At 32.3% G+C, this 14,004-nt stretch overlaps 2 protein-coding genes across 2 annotated transcripts; one reads left to right on the forward strand and one right to left on the reverse strand.

Moving 5' to 3' along the window:
• Nucleotides 1-332: 332 nt before the first annotated feature.
• On the forward strand, nucleotides 333-9,570 carry LOC137823594 (subtilisin-like protease Glyma18g48580). Its single transcript, XM_068628799.1, has 11 exons — nucleotides 333-520; nucleotides 673-782; nucleotides 1,637-1,734; nucleotides 1,817-1,972; nucleotides 2,058-2,178; nucleotides 2,519-3,065; nucleotides 7,360-7,454; nucleotides 7,568-7,816; nucleotides 7,916-8,045; nucleotides 8,144-8,360; nucleotides 8,704-9,570. Exons 1-11 carry the CDS (start codon nucleotides 434-436, stop codon nucleotides 9,243-9,245), a joined length of 2,352 nt encoding a protein of 783 aa, XP_068484900.1. The 5' UTR covers nucleotides 333-433; the 3' UTR covers nucleotides 9,246-9,570.
• Nucleotides 9,571-9,824: 254 nt separating this feature from the next.
• Nucleotides 9,825-13,713, reverse strand: LOC137823593 (MDIS1-interacting receptor like kinase 2-like). Its single transcript, XM_068628798.1, has 2 exons — nucleotides 10,695-13,713; nucleotides 9,825-10,452 (listed from the first exon to the last, which is right to left on the reverse strand). Exons 1-2 carry the CDS (start codon nucleotides 13,528-13,530, stop codon nucleotides 10,097-10,099), a joined length of 3,192 nt encoding a protein of 1,063 aa, XP_068484899.1. The 5' UTR covers nucleotides 13,531-13,713; the 3' UTR covers nucleotides 9,825-10,096.
• Nucleotides 13,714-14,004: the final 291 nt, after the last annotated feature.

Genomic DNA, 14,004 nt, shown 5'->3' on the forward strand with positions numbered 1-14,004 from the left:
GATTGGTGAAGAAAAGAAAAAGTTTAGTTGTCTCCTTATTATGTCTTGAAAAGCAAAAGCTTATGTTGCACATTTCCCAAAGACCAAAAGAGAAGGTTTGATTGAGGGGTAAAAACTTATACATTAACAACTTACTTTTTATTTTTATTTTTTACATTCCTTTACAATCAATAATACTATTATTTTTCATAACATTTAATTACAAATATTTTTTTACACTCATTTTACAATCAATATTATTATTATTTTATATAATTTATGATATATTATTTTAAATTCATTATATCATAAAATTATTAGATTTAAAAAAAAAAAACGGACTCTTCTTTACAGATATTTGGGTTTTCAAAAAGTAAAATTTTTTATGCCCTATATACATGCATTTCATAGCTGGTATGCATCATAAGCACTTCCCAAAGATCGCTTCAAAAGAATGGCCAACTCCATCTTTCTCCTCCACCTAGTTTCCTCGTTTCTTCTTTTCACTTTCTTGCTGGAAGCTGTTCATGGCACCAAAAAGGCAAGCAACCTTGTTTTGCATATTGCTCATTCATATCAGTAATTTGTACCATGAAATTATGATGACTTGCTTCTGATATTGCTGAGTTTCCCACCATTGATTTGCTTCTTCTTCATTGCTTATATTTCACAGATCTTTGATTTTGTTTACAGTGTTACATTGTATACTTGGGAGCACACTCTCATGGTTCCACCCCTACTTCTGTTGACCTCCAAATTGCTACGTATTCTCATTATCATTTATTAGGTTCAATCCTTGGAAGGTATCAAATCATAGTTTTTTGTGTTTTTTTTTCAAGACCTAATTATATATTGTTCGAAAAAGATTGTTTGACAGCTGAAACACTAAAAAGATTCATTTTGACAAATATTTAGGGGATGGTGTTTAGTCGGCAGTTATTCATTTATATCTAAATACTATTTTTATTTTATTTATATATTTTAAATAAGATTATTTAAAAAATATTTTTTAAATATAAACTAAAAAAATAGTCTTACATTTTAATTTAAATAAAATTACATAATAAATTATTAATATAAATAAAATTAGTTTTTTTAAAATAAATTATACTACGAAGTATAAGTTTAAATAACATTAATTTCTCTAAAAACAATTTTAATATCATAAATCTAAATAAAAAAAGTATAAAATATTTTAATAGTTAATTTTGTTCTTGTTAATAACTTCATTTATTCACAGATAAAATTTTAAAAAAAAGTAACCATAGACAATAATGCATAGATTGAATATAATAGTACTGTCCTTGTCTTATTAATAAAAAAATTAAATTGTCTATATCCATTACTCACATGTATTTAATATGTGGGTACCCACACATGTGTGGGGGTAAATTCTTTACCATTTCTACTCCTATTAAGTTTTAAGAATAAAAAGACATCGTTACATGATATGAATATCTAAAGCCACGCGACAAAAATCATTGGAAGGAATCTTCTTGGAGATTGACTATTTTAAGTAGTGATTCTATTTTTTACTTAAGATGTCCTTCTCACGTAGCCTTTTACAATTTAAGCATGTAATTAAACTAAGAATCATAAAAGTCTGTGAGATAACGAGATTAATTAATTGATAATATGTAGTTAATTTGTTTGACAGTGAAGAGAAAGCGAAAGAAGCAGTTATCTACTCATACAATAGACACATAAATGGCTTTGCTGCACTGCTCGAAGAGGAAGAAGCTGCAGAAACTGCAAGTGAGATTCCATTGATAACCTATTTCTTTTCATTTTATTTTGTTTCAAATTAGGTTGTGACACAGTGTTTGGAATGAGGCAGAAAACCCTAACGTGGTGTCTGTGTTCTTGAGCAAAATACATAAACTGCACACTACCCGCTCATGGGAGTTTCTTGGACTACACAGAAATGGTAAGAACTCTGCATGGCAAAAGGGAAGCTTTGGTGAAAATACAATAATTGCAAACATCGACACAGGTAATTATAATTAGCTTTATTATTTATTATTTGCATGCAAATTTATGTTCATCATCTTTAATCCTGAATTTGGCGTTGGATATAGGTGTTTGGCCAGAGTCAGAGAGCTTCAGTGATAAAGGATATGGCCCCGTTCCCTCCAAATGGCGTGGTAATGTCTGTCAAATTAACAAACCTCCACGCTCTAAGACAAATCCATGCAACAGGTTCTTCTTCTCTTTTACCCTTTCTTTCCTCAATATATATAATTTACATAATTCAGAAAGAAATAATGACAATAATTGGAGACCAAATAATTGGAGACCAAATAAGAAATTAATTTCGTGGGACCTTTTTTACAATTGTTTCTATCCTAGGAAGACACAATAATTCATGGTTGAATTGTTTTTATGTTTATGTCCTTTCTCTACCACCTTTCTCCTTCGCTTTCTCTTTTTCTTTTTCATCAATCTTTTTCTTTTGTACCTACTTTCCTACATTATTCAATTTATACATATATATCATATTTAAAACCATTTTCTGTTAAATATTGTTAATAATATACAGAAAGCTGATAGGAGCAAGATTCTTCAACAAAGCTTTCGAGGCTTACAATGGCGAACTTGTTCCCTCGCTGCAAACAGCGCGTGACTTCATGGGGCATGGGACCCACACTCTGTCAACCGCCGGGGGCAATTTTGTGGGAGGCGCAAGCGTGTTTGCGGTGGGTAATGGCACCGCAAAGGGTGGGTCCCCGAGAGCACGAGTTGCGGCGTACAAAGTGTGTTGGTCTCTGACGGACCCAGCCAGTTGTTACGGCGCCGACGTCTTGGCTGCTATCGACCAAGCCATCGACGACGGCGTCGATGTCATCAATCTTTCTGCTGGTGGCGGTTACGTTGTCAGCCCCGAAGGAATATTCACGGACGAGGTTTCCATTGGAGCCTTCCATGCGATTTCTAGAAACATCCTTTTAGTTGCCTCTGCAGGGAACGATGGACCGACGCCTGGTTCTGTGGTGAACGTGGCTCCTTGGGTCTTCACCATCGCTGCTAGCACCATAGACAGAGACTTCAGCAGTAATTTAACCATTAACAACAAACAGCAAATCGAGGTAAGTACCATTATCACTAATTAATATTTTTTTATCATAAAAAGTAAATAATAAATATGACTAATCAGTTGAACTCTTGTACAAAACAAAAATAAATAAAAACAAAAACATCAAAACTATCTTCAACTATCTACTCCAAAAGTTACTAGCTAGACAACAACACCAAGAAACATCTTATAAACAACTTTTAATGAAAATATACATATTTATTTGAAAAAACCATTAATTAGAAGAAAAAAAAACCATCGAGAATTTTTTGAGAAAATTCAATTTCAAACCTTTAACTAAGACAATGAGAAGTTTTCAGAATCATCAACCATTTCATCACTAAAAAAATATTTATTCCTATATTTCTAAATTTCACTATATTTCTAAATTTCACTTACTAATGTAGTCCAAATTTACCCAAAATTAAATTAACAAATGTAAGTGCATAAAGAATTTTAAACTGCCTAAAACGTGAAGATCTACCAAACTCACTAGTAATAAGACTAGCAAAAATTTCAAAAACTAACAAAAAAAACTCTGCAACCAAATAACAAATGACTTGTAGACTCTTTCATCATCCACAAGCAACAAAGGTTATTCTCAACCTCAATCTCTCATATCTCCAAGTTGATCTTAAAGCTATCTTGTTTTCGATCACCCTCTAGACTCTGACATGAACGTAAGGAAGAACCGTAGGAAAAGTTGTACAACTCTGAATTTTCCTCTTCTCTCCCCTCTCTAGTTAACATAGATTTAAGAATGTAAAAAACGTGAAAAAATTCTATGAAGAAAGTCATGATTCTAATAACATCAAGGAAAGAACAAAATTAGAGGGCTCCACGTGTGGAAAAACTTTTTTAATCACTTTGGCCACAAAATCTATGAGAAAGTCTTCAATAATTTATGTACTGCAAAATTTACATCACTGTGGTCACCGACAGATCTTTTCGTTTAATATTTTATCCATCACTGTGAATTTTGTTTTACTGATCTTATATCAAATATTTGAAAACGGAAACTAGAATTAATCTCATAGTTTTGTCAAATTAAGATTAATAGTATTGAAAAATACATAAAATACTTGTTTATTTTAAGCTGCCGATTAAAAAATCTTGTTTATGTTAAGCGGTAATTAATAAGTTAATTTATATATATTTAAAGGTTTAAGAAACAGTTAAGATACCAAAAATACAACTTGGTTTGTGGTCGACGTAGTAAACGAAATGATAATTATTTCAAAAGGCAAAAAGTTCATTAAAGGCAAAACGACAAATAAATATGCCAACTTTTTAGGAAAAAACATACACATTTAAATTTTCTTTTCATAATGTACGAATATGTAATTTTGGTTTTTCATTTTCAATTTCTGATGAGTGTATAGAGAGGACTGGTCTCGCTTTAAAGTGATGAACAGTAAAAAAATTATTAAATAAAAACTAAACAATTATTATAATAACTAAATTAAATAATATTTTAAAGAATAATAAAACTATTAGTATTTAAAATAATTTATAGATTTGTATTTAATTAGTCACTAAAATTTTAACTATTAATTATTTAAATTTTAAAATTAATAGGTAAATTTTTCATGATTAATTAAACATATTTTTTAAAAGTTATTTATTAATAATCAGATTTATTTTAAATATTTTTTTAATATATAAATTAATATTTAATTTAATTAATATAATAATTAATTATTTTTTATTTTTAAAATTAAATTTTATTTAATGATTTTGTAGTAGTAAGAAAAGATAAATTTACAAGAAAAGATGAAATTTTAATTTTTATACTAAATTGTGTTTAAAAAATATGATTTGTTACTTTAAAAATTATAAAATTCATTATCTTATTTTACTATATTTAAAGTAGTGTTTCTTTAATTTACTTAATGCTGAATGAGTGCAATTTATATTTTAGTTGTTCTGACATTAAATTAGATTTTCATTTAATTCTCAATTATCTCTCTACATGTGATTATTGCAACAAAGTCATGACTTCTAAAATTATATATAGAGTTACGCAAATTATTATTATTTCTAAAATCATGAAATAAACCACGATTTCTATAATTAATAAAAAAAATTATAACACGACTTATCTAATCTATATATATATAAAAAGGAGATTTCCCTCTTAACTGCTCTTAATTTTTTTTTCTATTTTATCCTTATATTAATATTTAATTTTATTATTGTATTATGGTCATTGTGTCATTTCTTATTTTTCTCTTAACTGCTCTTATTTATTTTTTTTTTCATTTTTTCCTTACTTAATAATTTATTGTATTAATTTATTTTTGTTATTTGGACATTTTATAATTTCAAAAATTAATAAATTAATTTTAAAATTTTAAAATTTATTTTATTTGTTATTATTTAACTGGAGAGTGGGGAGAGTGGAGAGAGTGATTAGTTACTTTTCTATTTTAAAGATCTTCTTCACTATTAAATAAAAAATTAAAGATATTTGTAATATTTTGTGAACCACTTTAGCGGGAGAGTGTGGAAATTTGTTACGTTACTTTTTTTATTTAAACTGATATTCTCTTTTATTAAGAAACAAATTTTATGATTCTCCACTACACATAAACCACGTATCCTACTTCCGACTTTCTCTCTCATATATAGGTACCTACTCCCCACTTTCTCTCTCCACTACACATAACACATTCTTTTTTTTACCATACTTCTCACTTACTTTTCTCTTTCCTTTTCACTTTCATGTAAATAAATAAATTCATTCATTCTCTTTGCCATATGTAACTTTTAATTACCGCTCTCCACTATTTTATTAACATACTCTTTAACTTCTCATTTTAATGTTATTAAGAGAAATTGTTTTTGAAAAATAAAAAAATACTAAAGAGAGAGAAATAAAAAATACGGATATACACTACTCTTTAATTGTATACTCTTTAACTTCTCATTTTTATTTTATTAAGAGAAATTGTTTTTAAAAAATAAAACAAATACTAAAGAAATAAAAATAAAAAATGCGGATACACACGTCACCACTAGTGTACATAACGTTATTCAAATTTTATCCATTCTAATAAACAGTGCTGACAAAGTGCTACAAATAGTTAACATGTATTATTTAGGTCAATACATTATTATCAGATCAAGAAGTATTTGATGACAAGTTGATCAATAAATTAAAAGAACATAATTTAATTTTAGAATAAGATCACAAGACTTAAATATCAAATTGCACTGTAAATAAATTAAGTCTCCATACATTTAAAAGTTCGGTAAATTTGAAGTTATTTTATTTGAGAAAGAAAATTGATTATAAAAATATTGCTCTGCTTTTACTTTTTTAAAATTTATTTGCAAATTATTAAAACATATTTGCACTATTTTACAAATAAATGCTTAAAATGAAAAATAAGATAAAAAATTCAGTTTAAGAATGAATACAAAATAAAAAGGACAAAAATTAAACAATAATATCTCTGTTTTCCTCTCTATATTTTTTTTCTCATATTTTTAAAGTATAATCAACTAAAAAATACTTTTTTTTATTCATTTCCTGTTTTCTTTTTCATTTTTTTTAATTTCTGGCATCATAAAACGTTGTTTTAATGCTGTATATATAATTTTTTTAATCAAAATAAATAAATTAATTAAAAAGAACACGGTAGGTTTTTTTTTATCAACAAGAAAATAAATAATAAATATGGCCCACTTTAGGAGCAACCTTCTTACAAAGTAAAAGAGAAATACACCTCAAGAAAATTTCAACTGTGTATCTTGCAACAACTAGTTAAAAAACGACTTAAAATGTAAAACTTAATCCCGCTACCCTATCAGCAACTATTAATTGAGTTGAGTATATACATATCCGGGATTTTAAGCACCAATGAGAGAATAAGAAACTCATGAATTCTAAGCACCAATCAGAGAATAAGAAACTCGTTGAAGATAACTTTGACGAAATCCAAGACCAAACTTTAACCTATATCAAGGAGAAAACTTCATAATAGTCTACCGCTCCGCCGTTGAATAAATAATTATTCCTATGTTTCCAAATCTCGTTTACCAACGCAATCCAAACATTATCCAAAATAAGATTAACTGAAGTAGTCACATCAAAAAATTTAAACTACTCAAAATATGATAAAAAAAAAATTTCACGAATATCTCAACCCTTATAAAAAAAACTAAAACCAAAATATCTACCATTTTAGTTTAGAGTTGATAAACATTACAAATCAGTAAAGACTAATATATGCCTAGGCTTTCTAATTACTTTTGCTGCGTGTTGGATCTATAATTATTGAGTTTGTATTATACACTTGCAGGGAGCGAGTCTTTTTGTAAACTTGCCACCGAATCAGGCCTTTTCTCTGATCCTCTCCACTGATGCTAAACTTGCTAATGCAACATTTCGAGACGCGTAAGTACAAAATCTTGCAAGCTCAATTTGCTTAAGAAAAACCTTGTTTATTAGAATATCAATGTTTCTTACATTCTTGTTGTTATTGACATGTATGTGTATATTTGGTGCAGTCAACTGTGTAGGCGTGGAACACTTGATCCTGCAAAAGTAAAGGGCAAAATAGTGCGTTGTTTTCGAGATGGAAAAATAAAATCAGTTGCTGAGGGTAATGAAGCTCTTTCTTCAGGCGCACAGGGAATGATTTTGGACAATCAAAAGCAAAATGGGAAAACAACTTTTGGCGAGCCTCATGTTCTGTCTACTGTGGGCACAAACAATGGCCATGCAGGGCCACAATCTGATTTTTACTTAACTGCAACGTAATTATATATCCTTCAAAATTGTTTTAACAGTTTTCAAATGACCTCCCACAAAACAATTGCTCCATTTTTTATACATGCACACGTACATTTTTGCAGGGACCCTATAAAATCAGGTGCTACCATAAGAATGTCCCCAGCAAGGACGTTATTTGGAAGAAAGCCAGCTCCAGTTATGGCTTCATTCTCATCCAGAGGACCCAACAAGATTCAGCCATCAATACTCAAGGTGCAGCACATTCACATTACTTGATTTGTTCTCTATATATTAGATGTGTGTGTGAGTGTGAGTTTTTTAATGAAACTCTTGTTTTATTTTGGTTTCAGCCTGATGTTACTGCACCTGGTGTGAACATACTTGCTGCCTACTCAGAATTCGCAAGTGCATCAACCTTGCTAACAGACAATCGTCGTGGTTTCAAATTCAACGTGTTGCAAGGAACTTCTATGTCTTGCCCTCATGTTTCTGGCATCGCTGGACTTCTCAAAACACGTCATCCTAGTTGGAGTCCTGCTGCTATCAAATCAGCAATCATGACAACAGGTCTGAATCTCTACTTTCATGAGTTGTATATAAATAGCTGTGGGAGGAGCTTTCTGTTAGGTATTGGTAATAGTCTAATATTTTGAATGAGAACTTTGCAGATTCAAATAATATTCGAAATAGAATTGGATTAAACGTGTACAATATACTATTTTGATGTTATATGTTACTAAATGGTAGATTTATTAAGTGTGTGTGTATATATAGTTACTAATTTCTTACACTGGAATTTGTCAAAATATGAGTTAGAGTGCGTTTCAGTGATGATGCTTGCAAGGCTATTTTGTTTTTCTACCAACTTGTTCAAATTGTAACATGATTAAGAATATATATACCTTTGCAGCAAGCACACGAGACAACACAAACAGGCCAATAAGGGATGCGTTTGCTAAAACACTGGCAACTCCCTTTGCTTATGGTTCAGGACATGTTCAACCTGACCTTGCCATAGATCCTGGCCTCGTTTACGATCTAGGCCTCACTGATTACTTGAACTTCTTATGTGCTTCTGGATACGACCAACAACTCATCTCTGCTCTCAATTTCAATAGAACTTTCATTTGTTCAGGAACTCACAGTGTAACAGATTTGAACTACCCTTCAATCACATTGCCAAATCTGGGCTTAAAAGCCGTAACCATTACTCGCACGGTAACAAATGTTGGAACACCAAGCACATACACTGCAAGTGCTAATTTGCCTGGCTATAACATTGCCGTTGTGCCAAATTCCTTGACTTTCAGTAAAATTGGTGAAAAAAAGACATTCAAGGTGACTGTGCAGGCAAGCAGTGTAACTAAGCGGAGAACTTATCAATTTGGAGAATTGCGATGGACAGATGGAAAACATATAGTAAGAAGTCCTATTACTGTTAAACGCAGATGAAATTTCCCAATGGAGTAGGTTGTGTTGGAATCCTTACTTATCATAGTAATTGCGTGGATGCGTGACTCCAGCTAGGATCTCATCTCATCATGTTATGGTATGATTGTGTTTTTTTCTGGGATATTGTCTACCTTCTTGGTTTTTTCTCTATCACTGTAAGATGTATTGCGTGTTTTATGTATGATAATAACAATAATAATGCAGATGCGGTTAGGGAAGTCCGCATCACATGACAACTTTCTCCTCAAATGTGGGTGAAATGATGCTTGTATAACATTACCATTACCATTGTGAGTTTAATCCAAAGCCTGTTTTAACTTTCTAATCTTAACATTGCATATTTAGAAATCTCTCAGTGAAACAATGTCAAGAATTTATACAGTTCATGAAATCAATCCTAAAGCCACAGTTCATGAAATCCAATCCAATTCTAAATCAATATTATACAGATCATTTGAGCTTTATAAAAAAAATTCAAACAAAAAAAGTTTACAGGATTACATTGATGGATGATCCGAAAATATTCCAATACAGATAACTCAATAAACCCGATCATAATTACTTTAGTAGACTCTGAAGTCATTAAAATTTGATTTTAAGCCTAATTCAGCTTAATAAAAAATAATCATAGAGCAAGATTGTCTCCCACAGTTTTCATTTTGGTTATATTGTCACTTGATATGAGATATTGGGTGGGTTAAACATTAATTTGCTTGAACAGATTCGCATTTTCAAATACTGTTCGTGTATACAATGAACAAAGCATGTAAGCTTACAACATGCAGGAAAAAGAAGAAGGATGGGATACATGAGAATGAAAAGGAAACAAAATACTTGAGTATTCCAATGATTCAGCAGAGTTGTCCCAGTCTGATCATAGGAAATAGGTCAGGCAAAGGTGATTTTCCTGTTCCAAATGCCTTGGATACTTGTTCCATGGTTGGGCGGGAACGTGGATTTTGACTCAAGCAAGCAAGTGCTAACCTTACGATTAAGATCACCTCCCCATCAATTGGTTTTGTAGGTTGAGGAGGCCGTTGATCTAAAACATCAGCCAATAGCAAATCTTGAACAGTTGGTGGCATAGAAGGTGACACAAATTGAGAAATGAGATCTCTTGGATGTTTTCCCATAATGATTTCCAAAGCAAGTACTCCAAAGCTATAAACATCACATTTCTCATTCACTTCCATTGTCTGGGCCAACTCTGCAAATGGATAAACAAAAATATTTTTTAGAGTAATGTTAAGCATAAAGCAATGTGGGTTATATGCAATCAAGTGTGGTAGCTATAGCATTATCTAAATAGATCATGGTATTTGCTGATAACTTGTTTCCACAATCATGGGGGGAACCAGTCTCTTTTTGTAGTTTCAAGGTAAAAGAGTGGTATAAATGAAAAATTATGTGACTATTTTAAGTTGTAAATATGAGGGAAAAGGGTCTAACCTGGAGCAGCATACCCAAAGGTGCCTGCGAATTGAGTCCAACTATCTGAACTAGGCTTCAAAAACTTAGCAGTCCCAAAGTCAGAGACATGAGCTTCATACTCAAGATCCAAAAGAACATTTTTACTTGATATGTCCCGATGAACAATTGGAGGTGAGCAATCATGGTGCAAATAAGATAAAGCATTGGCCACACCTTTAACAACATTCACCCTCTTTTCCCAATCAAATGCCGTTGCTTGTGTATCTTTGTTCAGCAATTGATCCAAGCTACCCCCTTCCATGAGCTGATAGACCAAAAATGAGACCTGTGAATGTGAGCAAAATCCATGCAACTTTATAATGTTCCGATGTTTGATTTCTGTCAATGCTTTAATCTCACTTGCAAAAGCCTTTGAACTAAATTCTGACATTTCCTCATTTATCACTGAATGAAGTTTCTTCACAGCAACAACCAAACCTGAAGGCAACACCACCTTGTAAACATATCCTTGACTTCCTGCTCCAATGAGATATTTGTCATCAAAATTCTCTGTAGCTTCAATGATATTTTCAAACATCATTTTCCCATCGTAGCTCCATATGGAAAAGAGTACATTCCTTGGCGCTTCTTCAGAATTAGAATGACTTTCTCCTCTTCTTTTACCACGACAAAAAATATACTTTGAAAGTGCCACCCCACATAGCACTAGTACTAGAGCTCCTAAACTAAGGAGTGCCACTAGGATCACTTTGTTTCTCTTTTGATTATGGTTGGTTGGACAAAGAACCAATCCCGTGACATTACCACATAAGCCTTTATTATTTTTCAATGATTCAATTGGAGCATCAAGAAAAAGTGGAATATTTGGAATTGGCCCTTCTAATTGGTTGTCTGATATGTTGAAGATACTCAATGCTCTGCTAAAAGTGGAAGGAATGGTGCCAGAAAGACTATTATGTGAGAGATTCAACATGAACAAGCTTTGCAACTCTCCAATATTTGTTGGTATTGTTCCTGTCAACAAATTGACACTAAGATCAAGCAATACTAAGGATTGGCTAAACTGAGAGGGAATGCTTCCATCAATTTTGTTTTTGCTCAAATTCAAATTCCGTAACTTGTGCAATTTCACAACTTCTATTGGTATTGTGCCACTCAGGTCGTTATCTCCCAGATCCAATTCTTCAAGATTTTTCAGTAATCCAAATTCTGTTGGAATGTTTCCAGAAAGATGGTTATTGCTAATCTTGAGTTGAAATAACGATTCCATATTCCCTAATTCCTTTGGAAGCTTTCCACTCAAGTGATTAGAAGAAAGGTGAAGCACACCTAGCTTGGTTTCCCTAAAAAGTTCTATTGGTATACCACCGGAAATATTATTGTTGGATATCTTGAAGGTGCCAAGATTAGGACACTTCCCCCAGTTTGGTGAAATGTGACCATGAAATTTATTGTCACTCAAATCAATGTACTTCAAATTTGGATATACACCAAAATCTTGTGCTATATCCCCTTCCAATTGGTTTCCTTGCATCCTGAGTCTAGCAATACTAGAGCAATTCTTTAAGCTTCTTGGCACTGGACCCGTGAAACGGTTGTCATAAGCACTAAAGAACTCCAGTGACCCAGCCGAGCAAATTTGAGGAGGTAAATGGCCTGTGAAATCATTCTCAGCAAGTAACAAGGAATTCCAGTTGGTAATGTCATTCAAGCCTTGTGGAATGGTGCCATTAAGTTTGTTAGTGGACAATTCCAAAACTGTGAGCATTTTCAATTTTCCAATTGTGTCAGGAATTGGTCCAGAGAGATTGTTTGCTTGGAGACTCAGGGCATTCAAATTGATCAAATTACCTATAGAGGGAGGAATTGATCCAGAAAGATTATTAAAGCCTAAATACAACATGGTGAGCTTTGTCAAGTTTCCAATGGTGGAAGGAATGGGTCCGGAAAATTGATTGATATCAAGAGCAAGTTCCTCTAAATTAGCCAGATTTTGTATGGAAGCAGGGATTGATCCAGAAAGATTATTGGCTTCAAGGTAGAGCACGGTCAAGTTAGACATGTTCCATAAGGAGGATGGGATTGGCCCAGATATTAGGGAATTATTAGAAAGGTAAAGTTGATTTAAACTGCTCATGTTACCTATTGTTTCAGGGATAGAACCAGAAAGAGAGTTTCTTGACAAATCAATAAGTTCAAGGTTTGTCAACATTCCAATTTCTTGAGGAATGGAACCAAAAAGGTTACAATTTCCCAAACCTAGATACTCCAACTTGTGCAACTTTCCAATCCCTGGAGGAATGGAGCTAGAAAAATTGTTGCCACCTAAATCTAGAAATGACAGGTTGGACAAGTTTGCTATGGAATTAGGAATCTCTCCACTTAGGTGACACAAGGAAAGATCAAGGCTTTGTAAACTCCCTAGTGTCCACATTTCTGGAGGGATGGAACCTTGGAAAGAATTTAAAGAAAAATTTAAAACATTTACTTTGGTTATGTTACCAATCTGTGGTGGAATGGTTCCATGAAAGGAATTTTCATAGATATTCAGGCTGAGAAGGTTAGGAAAAATGGAGAAGCTGAGAGTGTGGAGTGTACCTTTAAGTCCATAGGTAGCAAGATTTATGCTGGACACAGACTTAGATTTGTCACACTGAATTCCTTCCCATGTGCATGGATTATTACCTCTCCATGTTGACAAGAGAGCTTGGCTGTGGTTGTCAAAGCTGTGTTTCCACTTCAACAAAGCATTTGCTTCACTGTCTTCAGCTGCAGCTTGTGGCCCCGAGAGTGTTAGAAAGACACAAAGAAATAGAACCAGCATGGATTTTTCCCTTTCAAACGTGCATTCCATGATTCAAGTGTAACAAAGTTCTTGAATCAAGAATAAGAGGATATGGTGGTGATCATAGTAATTGGAACTCACAGAGTTGCTTATAAATGAATGAATAACCGAGTGGTGTGTTTCACATGTGTACGTGTGGTCAAACACTGGTCACATTCTAAGGTAATTAATAAACATTTATGGTACACTTTTTATTATAAATATAAGTATTCACATCATGGCCTCTCGAATAAAATATGCATTACCTGTTCTCTGGTATATTAAATTATTATGCATTACAGTGGAAAAGGAAAGAAAGATATTGTGAATGGATTGAATATGCGCGGAAAGATAAGGTGGAGTTATTATTAGTTTGAATGATGACGACAAAGATGAGACGAAGAAAGAATGAAGAGGCACAAACAGAGATAAAAAAAATCCATAAAGTGAAAGGATTTTCTCTGCTTTCTTTACTTTTTTGTTCTCCTGTTGTTCCTTCGTCTT

This window comes from Phaseolus vulgaris, chromosome 8, assembly GCF_000499845.2.
Source record: "Phaseolus vulgaris cultivar G19833 chromosome 8, P. vulgaris v2.0, whole genome shotgun sequence".
In the NCBI taxonomy this organism is placed as follows: Eukaryota; Viridiplantae; Streptophyta; class Magnoliopsida; order Fabales; family Fabaceae; genus Phaseolus; species Phaseolus vulgaris.

Bases quoted from the DNA above. Each gene is read 5' to 3' on its own strand.
- LOC137823593 (XM_068628798.1), bottom strand. From the start codon at position 13,530: ATGGAATGCACGTTTGAAAGGGAAAAATCCATGCTGGTTCTATTTCTT. The intron at 10,453-10,694 runs GTTAGACCCTTT...ATCCATTTGCAG, and splicing joins CTTTGGGTATGCTGCTCCAG to AGTTGGCCCAGACAATGGAA.
- LOC137823594 (XM_068628799.1), top strand. From the start codon at position 434: ATGGCCAACTCCATCTTTCTCCTCCACCTAGTTTCCTCGTTTCTTCTT. The intron at 2,179-2,518 runs GTTCTTCTTCTC...AATAATATACAG, and splicing joins AAGACAAATCCATGCAACAG to AAAGCTGATAGGAGCAAGAT. The intron at 8,046-8,143 runs GTGCAGCACATT...TTTTGGTTTCAG, and splicing joins TTCAGCCATCAATACTCAAG to CCTGATGTTACTGCACCTGG.